At 36.2% G+C, this 26717-nt stretch overlaps 1 protein-coding gene across 2 annotated transcripts in view; it reads left to right on the forward strand.

The window, feature by feature from the left end:
- LOC114334292 (UDP-glucose 6-dehydrogenase) overlaps nucleotides 1-19022 on the forward strand; it is a 56410-nt gene extending 37388 nt beyond the window's left edge. For both annotated transcript variants that reach the window (XM_028284331.2, XM_028284330.2), the window contains exons 9-10: nucleotides 5234-5389; nucleotides 18691-19022. In XM_028284331.2, coding sequence (XP_028140132.1) covers nucleotides 5234-5389; nucleotides 18691-18831 — 297 coding nt within the window. In that variant the 3' untranslated portion in view covers nucleotides 18832-19022. The remainder of the gene's footprint in view (nucleotides 1-5233; nucleotides 5390-18690) is intronic.
- The last annotated feature ends 7695 nt before the right edge of the window (nucleotides 19023-26717 follow it).

A 26717-nucleotide genomic window follows, 5' to 3' on the forward strand; every position in this document is an offset into this window, starting at 1 on the left:
GACTATAGAGATTATGAAGCACAGGAGCAAGCTGGCTTTACAGCTGGGCGGTCCACAGTAGACCACCTGTACTCTATCACGCAAGTTATTGAGAAAAAACAGCCGTCAATAAAGAAGTTCACCTGGTATACGTAGACTTACAAAAAGCATATGACAGTGTGCCCCTCAGCAAACTATGGTCAACCCTACATCAAACCAACATTAAACATGGTCTTATCAAATCAGTCCAAAGTCTGTATAATGGAACGGCTGCAAAAATTAAAACTGGATCAAGGATGTCAGGGATTAAGGTCACGAAAGGATTGAAGCAGGGTTGTTGTATTTCGCATACCCTTTTTAAAATTTATCTGGAACAAACACTCAACCTGTGGAAAAGAAAATGTAATGGCATGGGAATCTCTCTCAATGACGACACAACACTATACACTTTATGTTTCGCTGATGACCAAATTCTGATTGTTCAGGATCATGACGACTTGAGTTACATGACGCGGAAGCTAATAGAAGAATATGGGGTCTCATTAAGAAAACTTAAGCCATGTGTATTGGAGGAACAAAGCAGCCCATTACATTAGACGATGGGGTAGAAATTAAACACTGCGATGAATACAAGTACCTGGGAATGAAGATAACTCAAGATGGAACACTTGATGCTGCTATAAAAGACAGAAACATACAGGGTAGAAAAGCCATATCCATGATGAACGGCATTCTGTGGGACCAGACAATATCTAAAGCGAACAAAAAGCTCATATACAATAGCATACTTAAGAGTATAATCACATATGGCAGTGAAGTTTGGCCACTGAAACAAAGAACGGAGAAAATGTTACTAGTAGCAGCAGGCAAATCAAGAAGAGATCGGATACCAAATGAGAGAATACGAGAAATGATGAGAGTCACACATACAATAATTGATGACATAAAAACAAAACAATTAGTATGGTGCGGCCATGTACAGAGAATGCCAGATGCCAGGATCCCTAAGCAGATTTTGGCATGGACACCACAAGGGAAAAGAAAAAGAGGAAGGCCGAGAAGAAGCTGGAGGGAGGGAATTGAAAAAGAACTAGAGGAAAGAGAAATCCCTCCAGGTCTATGGTTAAACAGAGAAGAATGGCGGTTAGGAGTCGGAAGGCGTCGGAGAACGCTGTAAACCGATAGTAGTAGTAGTGGGTATTTAGATGTCATACATTTGGTTTTTTCTGCTGATATTATCATATTGTATTTCTTAGTTGTTGTATTGAATATGTGTGTTAATCTTTGGAGATCGTCTTCTGTTTCGGCGATTAATGCGGCGTCGTCTGCATAACATAATATTTGGATTTCTTTGTTAACCATTCTGTAACCATGACCTTTACGTACTGCTTCTATTATTTCGTCCATTATTATATTAAAGAGGCTTAACGAGTCACCTTGTCTGACTCCGCTTTGTACTGGTATAAACTGTGTTAGTTTTCCATTTATCTTTGCCTGTATTCGATTATGGAAGTAGATGTTTTCGATGGTTTGTATAATATTGATTGGCACGTTTCTTCTATACAGTAAGACGTCTTCGACTTGGATGAGATCGAAAGCCTTTGTCAGGTCTATAAAATATAGATATGCTGGTTTATTGCACTCGATGGCCTTTTCTGTGATTTGTCTCAGTACAAATACGGCGACTACGCAGGATCTTCCGGATCTGAATCCTTGTTGTTCATCTGATAAAGTTGTTAGTTTATTGATTTTGTTGGTTAGGACTTTTGTGGTCAGCTTAAATGCGGTGTTCAGTAGATTTATACCTCTATAATTGTTGGGGTCTTCTTTGTCTCCTTTCTTTAACATTGGTATCATTATGCTGTTTCTCCATGCGTCTGGTATCTTGCAGTACAATATTAATTTTTGTATAAGTTTTGTCATCTCTAGGGTTATACTTTCTCCTCCGTATTTTAGAAGCTCTTTGGTTATTCCGTCTGGTCCTGGTGACTTTCTATTTTTGAGTGAATTTATGGCTATCTCTACTTCCTGAAAACTGATTTCTATTTCGTGTCTTAATTCAGGTACGTTATTGTGTTGATTATTATTTTCCTTTCCCTTAAACAGTTCCGTCAAGTATCTTTCCCATTCGTTTGCTGGTATGTTATTGTTTTCCTTCAATTCTGCCAAATGTAAAAAATGTATAGGTTATTCCCCCTCCTCATATATTCTTTAATATCTTAAATGAAAGTAGCGTCAAGAATACTCTCTGAAAATTTCAGATTTATCGAATCAAAATTACCGGAAATACAACATGTTGAATATCACTACTTTCGACTCAATTTGCAACAGCGCCCTTAAGCGTATTGAGAAACGTTCAACAGCTGTTCCCCTTCTCTTTTGTAAATTACTCCGCGATTCAAAAACATTCCGGTGCATCACTTTACGATTTGACAGACAAAAAAGTAATTGGAAATAAAACTTATCAACACTTTAAACGCGTTTTTCTATTTTCTCTCTTTTTATCGACACTTTAAACTACTCTTGTCAAAGGTGGTGAACATTGTAACTCAAAAACTACTTGACCGATCCACTTAAAATTTTGTATAGATTTTCTTTAGACATTTCGTGAGGTGACCTTGTAGAGATATTTTTTATGCGTATTTTTTGTTTAAATATGTTAAATATGTTGATTTTTACCCTATTTTTACAAAAAATTTCGTTATTTTAACTTCTGAGGGATACCAAAAACTCAAAAATCGTTAAAACTAAACAAAATCGACTGCGTAACCTCCAGAAACTCATAAGCTAATAAAATATTTTTGAATTTTTTGTTTCACATGATCCAATGACGAGTTCTGATGTCTACCACAAAATTCATTTTTTTATAGGTGTCTGTAAGAATTTGCCACCGTTGGCTTATTTTTCAAAAATTTGCCTTGGTTTTTTTTGAATATTCTTTAAATTGTACTGAATATGTTTATTTAATTTAAAAATATTTAATTTAAAAATAAAATGTTTCTACCATAGTTTAAAAAAAATTACAAAAATGTGCTGGAAATGTTGATTTCAACCCATACCCCTCCCTTAGGCCCGGCGCAAATTGAACCTAAGCGAGACACAACCTGCGTCGGCGAACTGCGCAGACAGTATTGCGCATCCTACTATCACATGCGTTCGCAGGTCTCGCTTGGGAACGTTTGTCATCGGCGTACAGTTTTCTTGGGCCGTGGGACGCGTGACTCACCGCCAAATGTTTATTTTTCCGTGTTTTTGTTTGCGAGATGGAAGTAAGTATCTGAAATGAATACGGATGGTACCTAAGTACAATTTATTATGATAAATAAAAGTATTAGCATAGTCAACACCCCGAGTGAAAACTGCGTTGTCTTTCTCATTAAATTCTGATAACTTTTGGTAGACTAAATAAGCGGCGATACGAAATTAATAATCAAAGTTATGCCTTTACAAAATCACATTATTAAAAAAATAAGGTGAAAAATGATCATGTTACTTAAAACCGTGATCGGTAAAAATATCGTGTTACCCTCAAATTCAACTTGTCGGCATATTACATTTTTGTTTATTACATCATTTTTGTTTATGCTTAAAAATTAAAAACGAAATATGCAGATAGTGTTATTTTTTATGACCGATCAGTAGTGGAGGGATTATGAATTATGACCTGCCGTAATTGTAAATGATTGCGATCCTGCAGTAATTGTAAATGATTGTGATCAGAGCAATAAATTGATGAATATGAGTTATGATGATAACCGAGCAGTAGGGGAGAGATTATTTTCAATATGTAGGTATTATGTGCAGAAATAAAATACCCAGTGTAAGATATCGTTTTATGCACCCGCTTATGATTAAATTCGATGTTTTCGAAAGTCATACCGCTACGACTACTAGGGACGTGTAAGATATTTTTAAAACGTTACTAGTTACAAGTACGGAAATACCGATTTTAAGTTGCCTACTCAATTCAGTACAAGGATCAGATACATCAGTATTTTGTAATCATTATTTGTACTCAGTACCACTTAGAACCGGTATCAAAAGTAACCCTTACATGTCCGCACTGATTTTGCCCGTCTCTATTCGCCACGTCGATGGCCAACGGTTGAGTTGGCTTGTGTTCAATATGCGGTGCGCTAGAAAAATAAATGCACGGGTCACCCGTCCCGCCGGCGCAGGTTGTGTTTCGCTTAGGTTCAATTTGCGCCGGGCCTTAATCTCATATAGAGATGTGGTGACATCATCAAATTTTTATAATTTCTTTCCATCATTTTCTGTTCTTTGCTAGCCATCTCATTATGTTTTCCATTTCTTCTTCTTTTGAAACAATTATTAATGTCAACTAAAAAGGGGTAGTTCCCTGGATTGGCTGTATACCTTATAGTTAAACAAACTGGAACATGAAGTAAAAACCACTTCTATGTAAAAGGTATATTTACTACAAATTTTTAGAATCCCAATGGATTCAATAAAATGAGTTCATCAGAACGTTTTCAAACCTATCGGTCCATCATCAGTGAATTTGAATACTTGCAAAATAGCCCCAGAACCAAACAATGGTTGTGATTATAAATAAATCTACATTATGTTGAAATAAATTTAAAATGGCTAAACGCCGATGTTCAAGGATTAAACCTCTGGGAACATGGTGAAACTCTACCCGAGGACCCAATCAACCATCTTCGGTCAACGACTTAGTAGTCATCGTTGACCGAAGATGGTTGATTGGGTCCTCGGGTAGAGTTTCACCATGTTCCCAGAGGTTTAATCCTTGAACATCGGCGTTTAGCCATTTTAAATTTATTTCAACATAATGTAGATTTATTTATAATCACAACCATTGTTTGGTTCTGGGGCTATTTTGCAAGTATTCAAATTCACTGATGATGGACCGATAGGTTTGAAAACGTTCTGATGAACTCATTTTATTGAATCCATTGGGATTCTAAAAATTTTTAGTAAATATACCTTTTACATAGAAGTGGTTTTTACTTCATGTTCCAGTTTGTTTAATTATTAATGTATTGTCAGCATATCTGAGGTTACTGATTTTCTTTCCTCTAACTGATATTCCACCACTCCATCCGTTTAGTACTTTTCGCATAATGTATTCACTGTATATATTAAACAGAGTTGGAGAGATTCTGCAACCCTGTCTGACACCGACTTCTGTTCTGAAATAATCTGAATGTGTTATTTATTTTTTTGTGTCTAACATTAAGATTATGACATAAAGAGTAACGATCATTTTTAGGTTGGTATAAAACAAATTTATGAAGATCTTACCAAACCTGACGTTTGTTGGATTCCCGGTTTGTATAAAGAGAAAATTGAGACATACGATGACCCTTACGAAGCAGCGAAAGATTGTCACGCTATTGTTGTTTGCACAGAATGGGACGAATTTATAGTAAGTAAAATGTATTATAATCTTTTCGCAATCGAGACGGAGTAATAAATCAAAATTTGAAAGACAATTACAACATGGGCGGCTCAAACTAAATATTTATTTTAATAGAATCTTCCGCTAAAAATAATGTGAATTTAAGACTTTTACCTGTGCCCACCGGTACTACGGTAATATAACAATAGCCGATTCTTGTTTTAATCTCTTGGGAAAATTCTGTAGTGATCATATGAATTTTTTTTGTTTGAAAAATTTTAAACCCTAAAAATCTGAAGAAAAATTGATTTATCACACACTCAATTTATATTTTGTATGCAAAAATATTTGTTCGCTGTAAAAAATGTAAAAAAAAAACTTTGAAAGTAACTGTATGTTTCACAAAAAATTGGTTGTAAATATAACTCGGTTAGGTAATTAATTAATATAATTGGGTTCGTGATATTATATCTAATTTTAGTATCTTCTTAGTCCTTTATCGCCCATGTTTGGACATATGCCTCTCCCAACTCCTTCTATCCATGTCTTCCTGAGCAACATACTACTAATTTGTTCCGGCTATTCTTTTTATATCGTCTACCCATCTCATCTGTGGTCTTCCTCTTGGTCGTTTACTTTCGTAAGGTCTCCAATGTTGTATTGTTGCATTCCAACGTTGGCCTTTTTGTCTAGCAGCGTGACCTGCGAAGGTCCATTTGAGCTTGGCAATTTTCGTTGTTATATCCTCGACTTTTGTTTTTGATCTTACCCATTCGTTCCTCTTTTTATCTGACAGTCGTATACCTAGCATTGCTAGTTCCATTGTCCATTCTGTCCATATCCATATGGATATCCATATGTCATGATAGGAAGGATTCACTGGTTGAACATTTTGCTTCTTAAGTATTGGGGTATTTTGCAGTTTTTAAGTATCCAACAAAGTCTTCCAAATCCTGCCCATACTAGTCTTGATCTTCTAGTGATTTTCGCACTTTGGTTGTTGTTTATGCCCTCTTATTCTTTATTTTTGCCTTTTTTTATGACGTGGCAACGTGGTAGTTTTATGCCCATATATACACATATCATCATATGAAAGAGGAGAGTCGCATACAGGCAGTCGGCAAAGCACATTCGCACAAGAAAAGGTTCGTAAGGGCATACGCGTCAAAACACCACGGCTTGGGCGAAACAATCCCATCTTATCGTGCAAATCTATTCAAAGTGTCGTTCGTGTTTTATCAAAACTTTCGACAGTTCAAGTGTAAGGACTTATCCTATATTTTTGCTGTTTAGTTTTAGTGTCTTAGATAATAAAGTCGATATCTCTTCACACGTTTTAATCATTTAACCAGCATCTTATCGAAGTTATTTATCGCGTTGACTTCAGTCAAGTTCATGGTCCTTCTAAGCCAATTAAATATTCAACGTGAAAGAAGAAGATAAAAGACTTTTCGAACGGGCCCTTTTAAGTGCGACAAAACAGTATACAACTGGCCGACTGCACAGATGTTAAGCAACGTTGCGAGTAGGCGAGCGCTGGCCACGCTAAACCAGATGTTTTTAAGTGTTTATCGTATTTCTTCATTTCAAAGGACAAGCGTGTAAATAGAAATTTTTGCGTTATCTGTGTTTTTGAGGAAAACTGATGACAGCTCTGCAGATTTGGTGAGAACTCCTTTATCCTTAAATTTATTACCTACCATAATTTATGACATCTATGTTTTTGTTTGTATAGTCAACGAAGATATTTGAATGGACGTTTTGTGGGTAATTTTGAATAAGTTACAAGCATTTCATTTATTAATCATTTGCGGATTTATTTGAATAAATTAGATTGTCATCTTGTCGAATAATCATTTTGAATAAATTATATTGTCATTTTGTCGAATAATCATTTTTGCGGGTTATTTTGAACAAATTACATTGATTAATCATTGGCGGATTTATTTTGAATAAATTAGGTATACTATCATTTTATTGAATGATCATTTTGGGTTTTTATTTTGAATAGATTACTTTAGCAATTTGTTAAACAATCATTTGCGATATGGAAAGTCTTAGTCGTAGACGAGGTTCTCAGAAAGCCAAGGTTACAATCTTTAGCAAATACATCTCTCCATTACATGACAGAATAAAAAAGGGTGACAGCATTTCAGAGTTAGAGGTGTTACAGACGGTCGAAATGTTGAACGGTATTGAGAGCTTAGTTGAATTTAATGAAATTCAAGATCAAATTGAAACTTTAGTCAAAGCGGATCAGTTAGCTACGGAGGTTCTTGAGCGCGAGGAATTTTATAATAAGCACTCTTCTGTAGTAGCGATCGCGAGAAAAATCATCCGCGATTATGGGGGCGATAAAGCTAGTGAGCGCTCTAAAAATTCATACGCGGGTCACTGTATCGAGCTGAAACCGATAGAATTAGGACATTTTAACGGGGATATGAATAATTGGCTTGATTATGCCAATATCTTTGAGTCCTTAGTCAACAGGAATGAGTACTTAGATAATATTAGGCGTTTTCATTATTTAAGAAGTTCTCTACAAGGCTCAAATCATACGAACTTTGGAATTCACTGCGGAAAATTACGAGATTGCGTGGAAATTAGTTAGGGAAAGGTACGATAATAATAGATTATTAATATCCAATCACGTCAATGCGTTATTCAATATAGAACCAATAAATAAAGAGTCATCTGGTAGATTGCGGCAACTAGTTGACATCTTTTCAAAACATTTATACGCATTAAAGCAACTAGGCTTACCTACAGAATATTGGGACGTTCTCCTCATTCATATTATTTCGAGCAAATTTGACACATATACTTTACGCGCGTGGGAGAACAGCAAGACGAGCAACGAAATACCTAGTTTCGACGATTTTAAGACGTTTTTAAAATCAAGAGCGGACCTCTTGGAATCAATTGAGGCAAATCAAGCGGAAAAACAGAATACGCGAAATAATTCGCAAGCGGGCGCATATCCGCGGAATACAAAAAATTCGCAGAATACTCGCGGTCTATACTCATCGCAAGACACTCCAAACAATACAGATAGTGCGAGATGTTGCCCTATGTGCAAAGGGGAACATGCTATCTATCAATGCGGCGAATTTTAAGGCTTTCATCGAAGGAAAAATTCGATAAAGTACGAAAGATGAACCTTTGCACGAACTGTCTTAAGGGGGGACACTACTACAGGCGGTGTAAACAATCAACGTGCAAGAGATGTTCTTCTAGGCATCACACGTATTTGCACCCCGATAGGTCAAGCGAGCGAAGCACACCTTCAATGCGACAACCTGTAGTAAACGCGAGCGAAAATCAAGCGGTAGATGACCTACAAGGCACTCTAAATACTACCAATTTGACAGCTTCTGCTGTTAGCAGCAAGGCCAGCCCTGAACAAAGCATACTATCTACAGTATTGGTCAATATTGTCGATGGCCAGGGCAACTCATACGCGGTGCGAGCGCTACTAGACTGCGGCTCGCAGAGCTCATTCATCACGGAAAACTTATGCGATAGACTTCAAATTAAACGAAGCAGAGTGGACATCTCTGTCTTAGGGATAAACAACGCGTCATCTCCCGTTCGTTTCAGGTGCGCAATAAAAGTACAATCCCGTAGCAACACGAGCTTTTGTACAATTTTAAACTGTTTCGTAATTCCGGAAATTACAGGCTTCATACTAGGGATACCCAGTCATTTGCAGTTAGCGGATGATTACTTCTATAAACCACAACGGGTCGAATTATTAATAGGAAGTGATCTGTTCTGGCAAATTCTTGGCACGAATAGAATCAGTTTAGGGAAGAATAAGCCATTTATGCAGGAAACTTCATTTGGTTGGATCATAGCAGGGCCTTACTCTACCCGAAATAACTCGGCAGGAAACGGAACAACCAAGTGTAATTTTGCCAACACTATGGAAGTCACAGAGCAGTTAAGTAAGTTCTGGGAGCTAGAGGAGGCTTTTAGCGAAAAACCGGCCTTCTCAAGCGAAGAAGTTGCGTGCGAGAAACATTTCGCGAATACCGTAAAACGCGATGCGGCGGGAAAATTCATAGTATCCTTACCGTTCAAGGAACCGATAAGTTCACTCGGAGATTCTTTTCGGCAAGCGAAATATCGTTTTTTAAATCTCGAGCGAAAATTAAGTAAAGACGCTGATTTAAGAGCTCTTTATAGCACATTCATTGAGGAATATAAAGAATTAGGTCATATGAAAAGTTTGTGTAAAGTTTCGGAAGCGGTAACAGACTTTAGCGAAAAGGGCACATTTTATTTTATGCCACATCATCCAGTTCTAAAGGAAAGTTCTCTGATCACACGTTTGCGCGTCGTGTTCGATTGTAGCGCTCCAACAACAAGCGGCGTCTCATTAAATCATTCAAATGGCTGGGCCAACCCTGCAAAATGATCTTCTCTCCATTTTATTACGGTTCCGAACCCATCTATATGTGGTGAATGCCGACATAGAAAAGATGTACCGCCAGGTATTGGTTGAAGACGAGCAGAAATCTTTGCAATGCATTTTGTGGCGAAATCGTCCGAAAGAGGCTATTGAGGTTTTTCAATTGCAAACAGTGACGTATGGGATGAAATGCTCTTCATATTTGGCGATAAAGTGTCTAATGGCATTGGGTGAGGAGCTAGAAGCTAAGAACCCGGACCTTGCTAACATTATAAGGAACGATTTTTACGTAGACGATCTATTAACGGGTTTTAATTTAAAACGAAAGGCGCGCGAAACCTGTAAGCAACTTTTTGAGGTCCTCAAGACAGGAGGATTCACATTGCGTAAATTTTATTCAAATGAACCGGAAGTATTAAGAGATATTCAGGATACTACTGTAGCGGGCTCGGTTATTCAATTCGGCGAAAATGAAAACGCGAAAACTTTAGGTTTGTTATATTCACCTCAATCGGATACTTTATTTTATAGTATAAATTCGTCTCTATGTCGTACCGTTACGAAGCGAATTTTATTATCGGAAATAGCTCAAATTTTCGATCCTTTGGGTCTGTTAGGCGCGTGTACAATTACCGCGAAAATTATGCTGCAAAGGTTATGGCTGGAGCGTGTTTCGTGGGATGACCCCATACCCGAGCATTTAGCGAAAAATTACCTGCAATTCAGGAGCGCACTACGGCATTTAAATAAGTTAAAAATACCGCGGCACGTCATATGTTCTCGCGAGGTCAATATTGAACTGCATGGATTTTGTGATTCATCTGAAAGAGCATACGGCGCTTGCATATACGTAAAATCTACCGATACGTTAGGTAGATCACATTCATTTTTATTATGTGCGAAGAGCAAGGTTGCGCCCGTAAAACCCGTTACCTTGCCGCGTTTAGAGCTCTGCGGAGCAATAATTTTATCGCGTTTGACCAATAAGGTCAAAATGTCATTAAATGTACAATTTAACGCATGCTACCTCTGGACAGACTCCTCAATAGTGATTAGCTGGTTGAAAACCCCGGCTAATTTATTGAAGACATTTGTGAGCAATCGCGTAGCCGAAATACAAGAAACCACGTCATTTGCGCAATGGCGGCATGTTCCTGGTAAAGATAATCCTGCAGATTTAGTGTCCAGAGGCGTGGAGCCAGAAAAAATAATGGAATGCAACTTATGGTGGCATGGACCCGAGTGGCTCATGCAAGAATCTGATAAATGGCCAAATTTACAAGTTGCGCCTACTGAAATAAGCGAAGAGCGAAAAAACATAAAGGTTTTTGTCAACAAGCTGGACGCAACACACAATCGTGAAGTATTTTCGTTTGGGCGCTTTTCCAATATTTTGCGATTGAAGCGAACCGCCGCGTATGTGTTCAGATTTATTCACCTTTGTAAAAGCAAGGAAAAGACTTCCGATCCCCTTTCGGCAGAAGAAATAAATTCCGCTTTTAATCAAATTTTAAAAATATGCCAGGCACAAACGTTCTCTAGCGAAATTGGTCTTTTGAGTCAGAAAAGGCCTCTGGAGAAAAACAGTAAGCTCATAAACTTATCTCCATTTCTTGATGGTCAGGGCATTCTGAGAGTAGGCGGTCGTTTAAAACATTCGGAATTTGCGTATGATAAAAGGCACCCAATCATTTTAGGGGCAGATCATGTAGTTACGGTTTTGATATTTAATCATTTTCATAAGGACTTAATGCATGCGGGTCCTCAACTTTTACTCTCTACCAATAAGAGAAACTTTTTGGCCTATATCGGATAGAAATTTAGCACGACGTACCGTGCATAAATGTGTGAAATGTTGTCGTTTGAAATCTAAGCCCATTCAGCCAATAATGGGAAATCTACCTGCGTCGCGCATCGCAGGTGGACCACCGTTCATCGTGACCGGTGTGGATTATGCGGGACCTTTCTTAATTCGCGATAGAAAGGGTCGAGGTTGCCGATTAATAAAGAGTTATATCTGTTTGTTCATTTGTTTCTGTACGAAGGCCATACATTTAGAATTAGTTACAGAATTATCTAAGGAATCATTTCTGTTGGCTTTTAAAAGATTTGTTGCGCGTAGAGGCAAGCCTCAAAAGATGGTTTCCGATAATGGGACCAATTTCATAACAGCTAGTTCGGAATTGAGAGCTTTGAAAGAGTTTTTAGAGCAGCACACTCCAGCAATAAGAGAATCCTTGCTAAAGGATAATATTTCGTGGTCTTTCATACCTCCGTATTCTCCTCATTTTGGCGGCTTGTGGGAAAGCGGGGTAAGAACAGTTAAGCATCATTTACATAGAGTCTTGGGAAATGCCCACCTAACGTTCGAGAAATTTTATTCGTTGCTTGTGCAAATTGAGGCCATAATAAATTCCCGACCTATTCATCCTTTATCATGTGATCCTAATGATCTCTCCCCCTTGACTCCTGCACATTTTCTCATCGGAAGACCACTTACTATCAATCCAGATCCAGATCTTCGTCATATCCCAGTTAATCGTCTCTCGAAGTTTCAACATATCCAGCAGCTTTCCCAGCACATATGGGAGCGCTGAAACAAGGAATACATCTCCGAACTACAGAAGCGTACCAAGTGGACTACTACTCATGGTGAAGTGACGGAAAACGCGTTAGTGCTTATTAAGTAGGACAATTTGCCTCCATTAAGGTGGAAATTAGGTCGCGTGATTGAACTGATTCGCGGCAGCGATGGTGTAGCAAGAGTTTTCAAGATAAAGACAGACAATGGTATTATTACTCGTTCCTTCGCCAAAGTGTGTCCGTTGCCTATTTCGGACTAAGTTAGTTAAGACATTTTGAACAGTTATTTAGCGGTATTTGTTGGCAGTGTTTGCCAAGGCGGGGGCCATGTTTATGCCCTCTTATTCTTTATTTTTGCCTTTTTTTATGACGTATATACACATATCATCATATGAAAGAGGAGAGTCGCATACAGGCAGTCGGCAAAGCACATTCGCACAAGAAAAGGTTCATAAGGGCATACGCGTCAAAACACCACGGCTTGGGCGAAACAATCCCATCTTATCGTGCAAATCTATTCAAAGTGTCGTTCGTGTTTTATCAAAACTTTCGACAGTTCAAGGGTAAGGACTTATCCTATATTTTTGCTGTTTAGTTTTAGTGTCTTAGATAATAAAGTCGATATCTCTTCACACGTTTTAATCATTTAACCAGCATCTTATCGAAGTTATTTATCGCGTTGACTTCAGTCAAGTTCAGTTGTCTTCGTCAAGTTTTAGAATTTGGCTTAGGTGGATATATTCCTACTACAGTCGAAGCCGCTTATTGGAATAGCCTTCGTGCCAAGCAAAAATATTCATATAACCGGGATATTCTAATAACAGATCAGTGGTGGCTAGTAGAAATAAATGTACTGAATATATGTGTCATAATAGTACAACCCACTTTGTACATGTACATGTATGTATGTACATACATACGTGATGTACATATGTATATGATTTTATTTCTTTTTATGTCAATAATACAGTACCGAGTATAACTATTGCTTATTTTATTAAAACACCAAACTACATTATCTGTGCATACATACACAAATATGTATGAAATGTATGCAATAATATTTATGTAGATAGGTATACATATTCTCTTATTAACATACATACAACAGACTTACTTTTTTTCTGGAAAAATAATGGGTACTCTGAGACTAATTTTTTTTGTTACCTAAAATATTAGTCACTTGTTGCTTTAAAATATAATAATTAAAAAATTGACATTGGTTTTAGTGACATATTATAAAGCGGTTATTATATTATAAAAACCGCTTTATAATATGTATTATATGAAGTTTTCTGGAGGGTAAAACCAATGTCAATTTTTTAATTATAATATTTTAAAGCAACAAGTTACTAATATTTTAGGTAACAAAAAAAATTTGTTTCAGATTACCGATTATTTTTTCGGAAAAAAGTAAGTCTGTTGTATGTATGTCAATAATAAAATATGTAGAATTTGAGAAATAGAATTTTGAGGTCCCGAAACGTTTCTATTTACTCCTTAATAAATTTAACTGCTAATAGGAATACGTTTTTATAAAATGGTACCGCTTATTAGAATATATTTTTCAAGTAACCAAAAACCTTTTATGTACAATTTCCCACGACTTTAAATGATTTCTGGTTTATAGGACCTGTCGATAATAAACACTTTATTATTACTTACTTTATTACGGGCACCAATTCTAAACTCCGCCAAACATTTACCGATCATAAAGTAGGTACTCTTTCATTTGTGTAAATATTCTTATTGCTCACCCACCACCCACGTCGTTGTTAATATTTACACAAATGAAAAAGTACCTACTTTATGATCGGTAAATGTTTGGCGGAGGTTAGAATTGGTGCCCGTAATAAAGTGTTTATTATCGACAGGTCCTATAAACCAGAAATCATTTAAATTCGTGGGAAATTGTACATAAAAAGTTTTTGGTTACTTGAAAAATATATTCTAATAAGCGGTACCATTTTACAAAAACGTATTCCTGTAAGCAGTTAAATTTATTAAGGAGTAAATAGAAACGTTTCGGGACCTCAACATTCCATTCCTTAAACCGGGATATTCCTATAAGCGGTACTCTAATAAGCGGGATCGACTGTATTTCACTGCCATTTATAGTTCACGTTTGGGGTTGTCTGTGTTTGGTATTCTTTCTGTTTGTGCCATATTCATTTTTAGGCCGACGTATTGGGAGCTGCTTGCGAATTCCTCAATCATAATTTGCAGTTCCTCGAATGTGCTCGCTATATCATGATGTCGTCAGCGAATCTGAGGTGGTTTAACTTGTTGCCATTAACGTTAATGCCATATATGTTGACAAGTTTGTAGTTTTGAAGACGTCTTCTAGAGCAAAAAGCTTTGGCGATATTACGTCTCCTTGTTTAACTCTTCTCTTAATAGGGATGGGATTTGCATTTTCATCTAGTTGTATTAACAGAGTTGTGTTTTCATTATACACTTCTCAACAATTGAAGTGGATATTTTGAAAATGTGTATTTTATTTTTTGTTCATAAGGTCAAATAGAAAAATGGAGTGATATAAATAAAGATTTATTTTTACTTCGTATTTTCATACAGATGAACCGAAAGAAAGAAATTCTTTAAGAAAAAAATAGAAAATAAACAAAAATTGTAAAATTAACAACCTAAAATTTCTATTCCTGCTCAATTTCTAATATCCCGAAAAGAAAAATTAATAGTGTGTGGGTCCACCTCTGTGTCGCCTTAGCGCTCTAACTCTATTTGGAAGACCTCTTATTAAATTATTGATGAACTGCTGCGGTATACGTTCCCAAATCGCGCGTAATGTATTGGCCAACTGATCTAAGGTTTGGGGCGGTTGAAGGAGCCTGTTTTGTTGCCTAGACATTTCGGCCCAAACATGTTCAATGCAATTCATATCAGGTGAACACGGTGGCCACTCCATTCTTGTAATGCCATGAGCTTCTATACACTCGTTGACAATTCTCGCACGGTGAGGGCGAGCATTATCATCAATTAGAGCAAATTGTTCGCCTATTGCACCAAAAAATGGAACAACTATTGGTACTATGACTCTGTCTCGATATCATGTAGCAGTCATTGTCTCATTAATTAAGACGACTAAGTCCGTGCGAGCGTCAAAACATATGCCTCCCCACACGCAAACGGATCCACCTCCAAAAAGAGTGGTTGGGACTCTCAAATTTTCATTGTAACGCTGTCCTCTTTCCCTCCACACCAATATTTGGCCATTATTCGTATACAAACGAAGTCTGGACTCGTCAGTAAAGAGACAATTCCTCCAATTTTCGAAATTCCACTGATAGTGTTCCATCGCCCAGCGATATCTGCATGCACGCTGCTCCCTAGTTAGTCGTGGATGGGTAGCGCGCCGTCTAGCCCTTAAATTGGATGCATGTAACCGTCTTCTAACAGTTTGACTGGAAATCGCTGGTCCAGTAGCATGCCTGAAGATACTGTTAGTTCTGGAAGCCGTGAATGTTGGGTTTCTTTTTGCCGTCAGAACTACAAAACGGTCTTGCCGACGAGTTGTAGATCGTTATCTTCCTCCTCCATGCCTGTATGTTGCAGATCCAGTTGCTACATACCGATTCCATGCACGACTTATCACACTTTGCGATACATGTAGACTCATAGCAACCTCTTGTTAAGTTATGCCTTGTTGGATCCAACGAACTAATTGCTCGAGCTGCTCTAGTTCTAAACGTCTTTGCGGCATAATGTTTTTGTGATAAATAGATTTCTTGACTTATTGACAACTGGTAAAGCCAATACAAGCACTTTTATACGAATGATATATTCATGTTTGGAACAACAATTCTCTCTTTGTACGAGATAAGGGCCGATAAGAATAGGGAGAAAAAAACCACATGCACAAAATATTGGCAATAAAGATAGCATATAGAGTATAGTACAGGCAATTATTTAAAAAATAGTTTTATATGTTAATTTTAGGAATTTTAAAATTATCCACTTCAATTGTTGAGTAGTGTATAAACTTACGTGCATAGAAATCGGCCCACTTAAAAATTTGGTCATTTTTGATGTCTGATATTTCCTAAACCTGTTGGCCGATTTAAGTGATTTTTTGAACATGTTATAGCCTGATTCTTAAGAAATACCATTGTAATATTATTGTTGCAAAACAGGTAAATCTTCATTGTATACTGGGTGTACCAATCAAACTGTGTTTTTTTCTCAAAGTTCGCATCACCCTGTGGAATACTCTAGCATTTATAAAATACTGAAATTAAAACCCAACTATAGCCTCAGGTTTTATTAACATTCTGTTTTTTGATTCATTCGTTTATGTTGAATAATAAGGTACTTTAACAACTAGACATGTTCTTCATCGATACACGGTGTTTTTAAATAAGTGCGACAAACTTTAAGGGGTAATTCTGCATAAAAAAATAATGACAGTTGGCTTTGCAAACGTATGTCCGCAAGTGTTTCGTTTCCGAGATACCGGATGTTGAATTTTTTCTTACAAACTGACGATTTATTTATTGCTTTAAAACCAGTTGAGATATGCAAATTAAATTTGGTAGGTTCTAAGAGATAGTTATTGCGGATTTTTTTACATAAAATAAAGAATTTTATATTCACCATTAGCGTGCATACGGGTAATAGATTGGTCATATTACACGTACGCGCGCTAATGGTGAATATTAAATTCTTAATTGTATGCCAAAAAATGTGCAATAACTACGTCTTAAAACCCACCAAATTTCATTTGCATATATCAACTGGTTTTAAAGGAATAAAATAAATCGTTAGTTTGTATGAAACATCCCGTATCTCGGAAACGAAACATTGGCGGACATACGTTTATAAAGCCAACTGTCATTATTTTTTCATGCAGAATTACCCCTTAAAGTTTGTCGCACATATTTAGAAACACCGTGTATTTTTTTTATTATAGGATATTTACTACATGCAATCAATACATAAAAATTATAAGCATGTTTGTTGTATGTTCAAAGGGGTGTATGTATAAATTTGGATTTGTTATCTAGTGATAACAAAGGCTCCACTAGTCTCTTAAATTTTTGAACTGTGCCCTGTACGGGTAAGTACTTCACTGCACTGCACTACACTTAACTTCACTGCTGCTTAGAACCTATATGGTAGCTCCAATGGTTTGTGCCTCTTCAGTCTCCGAGTCTGCTCACTATTATCTCGCAGGTTCAGTGCAAGATTATTTGGGTGGTTTTCTAATTTTACCAAATAGCGGCTGCTGTATTCACTCACTATCTCCTTAATTGTGGCTACTTGGAGATCGTCTCGGATTTCTCTGTTTGGTACAAACCAAGGTGCATTTGTTATGGTCCGTAGTACCTTCGACTGGAAGCGTTCCAATATCTCTATGTTTGAGTTTGCAGCCGTACCCCATAGTTGTACACCATATGTCCATATTGGTTTTAAGGCTACTTTATACACCAATAATTTGTTTTTTAAACTAAGTTTTAATGTCTTCCCAATAGCCAGTAGTATTTGCTGAGTTTCAAGCCAAGTTGTTTTCTTTTTTTAAAAATGTGCTTTCTCCAGGTCAGTCCTTTGTCCAAGTGCATCCCTAAATACTTGACGCTGTCAGATTGAGGCAGATCTTGTCCATTTAGTGTAACAGGTGGCACTGTACCTCTGCATTTGGTAAATGTAACCTGCACTGATTTTACTTCGTTGACTTTAATTCTCCAGTTTCTTGTCCAGTCCTGAATTTTTACTAGATGTTGTTGGAGAATTCTTGCGACTATGACTGGGTCTTTGTGTTTAACCATTATCGCTTTATCGTCTGCAAAAGAAGCTGTGATTGTTTGGTTGCTTACTGGAAGATCAGCTGTTTACATAAGTACAACACCGTGTATTGATGAGGACCATGTCTAGTTGTTAAAGTACTTAACTTTTTTATTATCCAACATAAACGAATGAATCAGAAAACAGAATGTTAAGAAAACCTAAGGCTATAGTTGGGTTTTAATTTCAGTATTTTATAAATGCTAGAATATTCCACAGGGTGATGCGAACTTTGAGAAAAAAAAAACAGTTTAATGGGTACACCCGGTATACATTGAAAATTTACCTGTTTTGCAACAATACTATTACAGTGATATTGTTATAGGATCAGGCTATAACATGTTCAAAAAATCGCTTAAATCGGCCACCAGGTTTAGGAAATATGAGACATCAAATATGACCAAATTTTGAAGTGGGCCGATTTCTATGCACGTAAGTTTATTATGTATTAGTTATCTATACCTCGAATTTATTCTACATTTAGTTTATTAACTGTAAAATTTACTGCAAAACTTACTTCTATCTTTTTCAGACTCTAGATTACAAAAGAATCTATTCAAGTATGATGAAGCCTGCGTATGTATTTGATGGAAGAAAAATACTCGATCATCAAGCACTGATTCAAATTGGATTCCATGTTCGAACTTTGGGTCGTAGTTTTGAAAATAACTGATATTAGAGACAAAAGACGCATACCCAAAGTATTTTTATATTTTTAAGTATTATTTTCAGTTCTGTACTTATTTAATTCCTTTATTTAATTCCTTTATACAAGTAAAACTGTATGCTTTAAGTATATTATTATGTGTTCAAAATGTAAGAAGTTATATTTTGCCAATATATACTACAGGAAATTAATTAAAATTTTTCATTGAGAAATTTTGTTACTATAAAACAACACTTGAGATGCCAATTTTATCGTTAATACTTCGACTAGCTCTTCTCAGATGTGGGTAGGTCTTATCTTAATGCAAATTGTACAATGATAAATTTGTAAGGGACAAATAAAATAATGTAAATAGTCATAATAGTCATAAAGACACTGAAAAATTTTGTTTTGATTTAACTTAATAAATTTTGTGGAAGTATTGAAGACGAAAGTTTTTCAGTGTTTTATTATTAAATATACTGTTACTTGATATCCTACATGTTGGCTGTAGGTTTCAATTAGTGTAATATCTTTTTGAAATCAGATTTTTACCACTTTTAAAAGAAAGGGTCACAGGATCCCCTCTGTTATTTAAAAAATTGATGGTGTGGCTGTCACCTGAAGGTGGGTTTATCGAATTATTGAAACATCGATACCGGCAGATATTAGAAAAAGTTTAAAAATCGACGTGTCTGAGCGATTTTGTCGTTAAAATAAACGAACTGACAGGGGGGTCACACTTGATCCTCTGACTGTATAAAACTAATAATTTGTAGATTTGAAAGCTAAAATACACTCACAGGCACGAAAAACGGGCACCCCAAAAATGGGTAATTTTTGATGTCTCGTATCTCCTAAACCTATTGTCCGATTTAAGTATTTTTTTTGATATGTTATGGCCTTATTCTTTAACAATATCGCTGTAAGAATATTGTTGCTAGATAGGTACATTTTCATTGTATACCGGGTGTACCAATCAAACTGGGTTAATTCTCAATTTTCACAACACCCTGTGGAATATTCTAGCCTTTATAAAATATAGAAATTAAAACCCAAATATAGCCCAGGTTTTCTTAACATTATGTTTTTTATTCATTCCTTTATGTTAGATAATAAAAAAGTTAGGGACTTTAACAACTAGCCATGTTCTTTATCAATACAAGGTGTTTCTAAATAAGTGCGACAAACTTTAAGGGGTAATTCTGTCTGAAAAAATAATGACCGTTTGCTTGATGAACCTATGTCCGCAAATGCTTCGTTTCCGAGATACGGGATGTTGAATTTTGTCTTACAAACTGAAGATTTATTTATTGCTCTTAAACCGGTTGAGATATGCAAATGAAATTTGGTAGGTTTTAAGAGGTAGTTATTCCGCATTTTTTGACATAGGTACAATTAAAAATTTATATTCACCATTGGCGTGTATATTGGTCATATTACCCGCATGCACGCCAATGGTGAATATAAAATTTTTAATTGTTTGTCAAAAGGCAGGACAGGACAGAAAAAGATGGCGGTCGAAATGCGAGAAGCGGCAGAGGCTGTAGGAACCTCGCTTATAGATAGATGTCAGAAAAATGCGCAATAACTACCTCTTAAAACCTACCAAATTTCATTTGCATATCTCAACCGGTTTTAGAGCAATAAATAAATGGTCAGTTTGTAAGACAAAGTTCAACATCCCGTAACTCGGAAACGAAGCATTTGCGGACATGGGTTTATCAAGCACACGGTCATTATTTTTTCATGCAGAATTACCCCTTAAAGTTTGTCGCACTTATTTAGAAACACCCTGTATTGATAAAGAATATGGCTAGTTGTTAAAGTCCCTAACTTTTTTATTATCCAACATAAGCGAATGAATAAAAAAAACAGAATGTTAAGAAAACCTGGGGCTACATTTGGGTTTTAATTTCAATATTTTATAAAGGCTAGATTTCACAGGGTGTTCTGAAAATAGAGAAAAAAACCCAGTTTGATTGGTACACCCGGTATACAATGAAAATTTACCTGTCTAGCAACAATATTATTACAGCGATATTGTTAAAGAATAAGGCTATAACATATTAAAAAAATTACTTAAATCGGACAACAGGTTTACGAGATACGACACATCAAAAATGACCCATTTTTGAGGTGCCCGTTTACATTGAATACGAGCGATTCTTTTCACTTTTTCTTCACTTTATATGTGAAAATATTATATCCTTGAGTTAACATTCCATGAACATTCAAATGATGAATAAAAATCAATAAACTGTCCTATCTGTTTTCCAGAAAATCTGAGTTCCGCCATTTCCTATTTGTAAATTACACGCGCTCTCATACTGCTACTCGGTTTGCGTTCAGCTCCGATCCGTGCTCCTATCCAAGTGACAAGAGGTTCCGAGAAGGCGTTTGTATCCCGAGATGCACTCCGAGTAGAATAACTCGGATCCGAGTACTCATAAATGTAAAGCCGGAACGAGACAGCAAGAAGATATGGCGTTCTAGAGGCGACACTGAAACGGCATCTGAAAAAAATCTGACATTTATAAAATTTTTCGGCTGTACAGGATTTATATTAGCATTCAAAAAATAAGAGTAATCCATATCGATTTAATTTTTAAAAGTCTCAATGCATTGTTTTGATTTCGTAAATTAGGTGACATTGCTTCTGCAATGTAGGCCACTCGTTTTGAAAAACAACGGAGTCGGCAATTATGTACTATTAGTAATTGACGGTCACATTCAAGAATGAAATCATAACAAACAATTGGGATTTATTTATAGATACGTAGAAAGTAAAGAAATAGATTATTCGTTGATCATTCATTATTTAGACATCAATGTAGTTAGCATATAGACTCTGTCCACCAACTCGTTACTAGCGTATATAATGGTTAAATAAACATAGTATGGGTATTTAGTGTATTCCTGATATCCAAACACTAGCAGAGGGACCTTTATCCCCTAAGACAAACTATTTTATTATACGGCCGAAACCATGGTTTTACCAAAGACATAGAAGATGAACTAGAATCTCGTGTTATAAAATGTTTGCCCCTAACAGGCTCTCCATTTCTTTTGATGGTTACTTATCACCCACTTCTGGACCTAGTTTTTTGTAGCATCTTTAGTGATACCACAGAATGGTTTTTGGCCCACAAAGGTTTCTCTCGAGCCTGTTTTGCCAACAAATCTGCTCGTTCAATCCCACGCACCCCTTTATGACCCGGCACCCATATTAAAAGATACTTTATTATCCTTTGCCAGGTTGTGAAGAAGTTCTTTGGATTACCTCACCAGTTTTGATTTGTTGAGTGGGCTCTTTACTGCCACAATAGCTGCTTGGCTATTTGTATAAATGTTGACTCTCTTTGCTTTGAGGCCTCCATCCATGATTTCATCAATGCAGGCCACCAAAGCATAAAACACAGTTGCATATTGACCTAGGTTGTAAGACTATTACTACATATCTGCCCAAAGACTTCAGGACCATGCCTATTTTTAGATCCATCAATGAACCATATTAAGTCCTCATTAATATTTGGGACTTTTTGCTTTCTAGATGGTATGATTGTGTTAATCTTCTCAGTGAAGGTTAGTTCTGATGTCAAGTGAACAGATGTGTATCCTTTAAAAAATCTATTAGGCTCTTGAGTCAGCTTGAACAGTTCAGAAGTTCTTTTAAACCGTGGTTTATATTGTTGGCAATGCGACTGGCTTGGTAGTGTGAGGATGTGCGTGACGGTGATAGGAATAGTATTGCAGTGGGAGCATAGCTGTTGGTCTGCAGAGGACATAAGATAGGGAACATCCATAAACTACGTCGTAAAAATTTTGGAGTACACCCTCTCCCCTTCCGTCGTAAAGCGTCGTTTACAGTTGACCCCCCCCCCCCTCATACCGACGTCGCAATTGCAACTCATGACCCCCTTTTTAGTGATTTTTTTTAATTCCATGTTATTCCTAGATTTTTAAAAGTTAGCTCTCAAAGTTTATTTACGAATGTATCCAAATCAGTATTACTATGTAGCTGATTAATATCCGCGTACTCTCTCAATTCACTGTACAACTAATAATTAGCTTTATAGGGACAAAAGACAACACCTTTGTGTTTAAATCTTGATACTTATTTTGTTTTGATTTCAATGCCATTTCTTTTATTAAGTATAAATAGATACAATATACTAACTAAATAGAATAGAATATTTTATTTCTATTCATTCTTTTAGAATTTTTTCACACAGAGTATTCAGTAAATAAGTGAACAGTTTATTTATTGCTTGCAGACGTTGTTCTGAAAAGAAGCGTTTGTTTAAAGACATAGGACAATGTTTTGTTTGATATTCTGTATAAAACTGCTAGCAATATTATTAAGGCTGCGAGTGATAATAACTCTTTTTCAAATTCAAAATTCTTTTTCATTCTAAAATAGGGTATATTTATTATATTCGTGAACGTCAAACGACGTCGGATGTGCACTTATGGCCCACTCCCCCCTGTCGTATACCGTCGCAATAAGCAAAGTCACCCCCTCCCTCTTTTCAACGACGTAGTTTATGGATGCTCCCTGATCGTGTGCCAAACGTGTTTGTCCTATCCTCAATCTTCTTAATTATAGATGTTAACATTAGGTTTTATTTTTTGTGAAATCAAAAGTTGAATAAAAATAGCATTAGCATAAAAAGAATACTGACAGATCTGAAAATGAAGGTTTTTGAACAATGTGTGTGTCAATATTGACTTAGCCCCGGCGCATATTGAACCTAAGCGAGTCACAACCTGCGCCGGTGGGACGGGTGACCTGTGCAGTTATTTTTCTAGCGTGCCGCATATTTAACACAAGCTAACCCGACCGTCGGCTGTCGCCGTAACGAATAGGAACGGGCAAAATAAGTGCAAACGTGTAACGGTTGCTATTGATACCGGTTCTCAGTGGTACTGAGTACAAATACTGATGTATCTGATCCTTGTACTGAATTGAGTAGGCAACTAAAAAACGATAGTTCCGTACATGTAACTAGTAACGTTTTAAAAATATCTTACACGTCCCTAGTAGTCGTAGCGGTATGACTTTCGAAAACATCGAATTTGATCAAAAGCGGGTGCATAAAAAGATATCTTACACTGAGTATTCTATTTCTACATACCTTTATAATAACAAGCATAAGTTAAACACTGCATTGATTGTGATTGCAAAAACGGTTCGCATGTTTTAAATAAGATTTTTGCTGATTATGTTTTTGCTAAAATATTAAATAACACAAAAAATACAATTCACAACCATCATTTAATTTTTAACGATAAACAAAAGTCTAATAAATATATGATAAGTTTAAAATTGACAATCCAATGATTGTGTGGATTTAGAAATACATACTAAACAATTTTTTGATCTGTATAAAGGAGATTATAATTATGACACATTATGGTACTCCTTAATTTTCAAATAATATGCTCTTGTAAACGCATAACTTTGATTTATTGGCTAAAGCCACACTAACTAGATACTTCACAAGAAATTAAAAATAATTAACATGTAAAAAATTCACTGTTTTAATCAGATATATTATATTCCCTACTATTGCAATACAATATTAAAACGAATAAATGAAAACTTGTAGAGTAGTGCTGATTGATACAACAGAGAAATAAAATGTTATTCATTCAAGATAGTGTAAAATATATCGCCGCTTATTCATTTCAGATATTTCCATCTCGCAAACAAAAACACGTAAAAATATACATCTGGCGGTGAGTCACCCGTCCCAAGGCCCAGAAAACTGTACGTTGACGACAGGCCTTCCCAAGCTCGACCTGCGAACGCATGAACTGATAGTAGGATGCGCAGAACGGTCTACGCAGTCCGCCGACGCAGGTTGTGTCTGGCTTAGGATCAATTTGCGCCGGGGCTTATGGTTCAGAAACATTAACAAATAGTAAAAAATCTGTGGAAAACATCAGAGTGGGTCAGAGAGGCATGGAACGGTGGATGTTGGGATTAATGCTAAAAGGTAGAGTCCGAAATTACATTATAAGATCGACAACAGTAATTACAGATTATGTTTAAAGGAGAGCACATAAGAAATGGAACACCGTGAATGGGAAATATAAAGAGGGTTACCACAAATTATATTTACTCGGCACAAGATGGGGAGCACTGGAGGCCTATGTTCCTCAGTGGAAAAGCTGAGCGATAATGACCCAACCAAGGGAAGATACAAATCATATAAAGCTTCGTAAAAGCTCATATGGACTCAAAACATCAACGGCTCTTATACTGAATTAATTTACTGAAAGCTTTCAAATTTCAAACGGCTAAAGCGAGTTTCTTGAATCTGCCATAACGCAGCTGAATGTGGGAAGACCCAATCTCTTAAAAAACAAAATAGCATACCTTGTCACTTAAGCCGATGACATTATCATTAAACATATTATACAGGGTGTCCAGAAACTCTACCGACAAACGAAGACAGGAGATTCCTCATATAATTTTAAGACATTTTAACCCAATTCATCTAGTCCGAAAATGCTTCGTAAGGGATATAGAGCTCTTTGAAGATGGCGTCTTGTAATTAGTTTTTCTTAAATACCTCCAGAACGCTTCTATTTAGAAGAACAATAATTGGTACACATATTTATCTTCCAGAGATAAATCGATTTCATCAATTTTGAATTTCTAGTACCGGTCACAGGCGTCCGTTTTGGGTAGGGCAACGGTTATTTTATCGCATAACTTTTTTGTCTTTAACTTTTAAACATTTTTGATACTGGATTATTATATTGTGAGATATTCTAGTACTAAAAGGTACTCTTGATTTAAGTCGGTAGGACACACCGTTTTCTAGAAAAATCGATTTGAAAATTTTTCGTTTTTTGAATTTGAAAAAAAATTGAAAAATTTTTTCAAAAAAGCTGTGTATTTTACCAACTTATAGCAAGAGTAACTTTTAGTACTGAAATACCTCACAATTTAATAATCTAAAATCAAAAATTCTTAAAAATTAAAGACAACAAAGTTATGCGATAAAATAACTCTTCACCTACCCAAAACGGACGCATATGACCGGTACTAGAAATTCGCAATTAATGAAATCGATTCGTCTCTGGAATATAAATAAACGTACCAGTTTTCGTTTTTCTAAATGGTTTTTTTTTTTGAAATTTTTTTGGAAATTCAATAAACGAAAAATTTTCAAATCGATTTTTCTAGAAAACGGTGTGTTCTACTGACTTAAAGCAAGAGTACCTTTTAGTACTAGCATACCTCATAATTTAATAATCCAGTGTCAAAAATGCTTAAAAGTTAAAGACATAAAAGTTATGCGATTAAATAACCTTTGCCCTACCCAAAACGGACGCCTATGACCGGTACTAGAAATTCACAATAAATGTAATCGATTTATCTCTAGAAGATAAATATGCGTACCAATTTTCATTTTTCTAAATAAACGCGTTCTGGCGTTATTTAAGAAAAACTAATTACAAGACGCCATCTTCAAAGAGCTCTAGCTCCCTTAGACTTATGAAGCATTTTCGGACTAGAAGAATTGGGTTAAAATGTCTTAAATTTATTTGAGAAATCTCCTATCTTCGTTTGTCGGTAGAGTTTCTGGACACCCTGTATATACCAGGGGTTCCCAACTTTCTAGCAACTGCGTACCACCTGAAATAGTTTGAAGATTGTGGCGGCGTACCACCAAACACCGGGGGGGGGGCGTACATGTTCAAAGCTCCCCTCGATCATTTTTTGTTAGAAATATGTCTACTAATTATTTCTACTTTTAATTCTTCTCGGTGTATAGATACAATGTGTACTTCGGCATTCAGGAGCAATTATCAAAAACTCTTCTATAACTTCTTCATAAAAATCAAATCGTACAAATGCGAGTAGGTGTGCTATGTTTGTATCTACTTGAAGTGCA

Source organism: Diabrotica virgifera, chromosome 10, assembly GCF_917563875.1.
Source record: "Diabrotica virgifera virgifera chromosome 10, PGI_DIABVI_V3a".
Lineage (NCBI taxonomy): Eukaryota > Metazoa > Arthropoda > Insecta > Coleoptera > Chrysomelidae > Diabrotica > Diabrotica virgifera.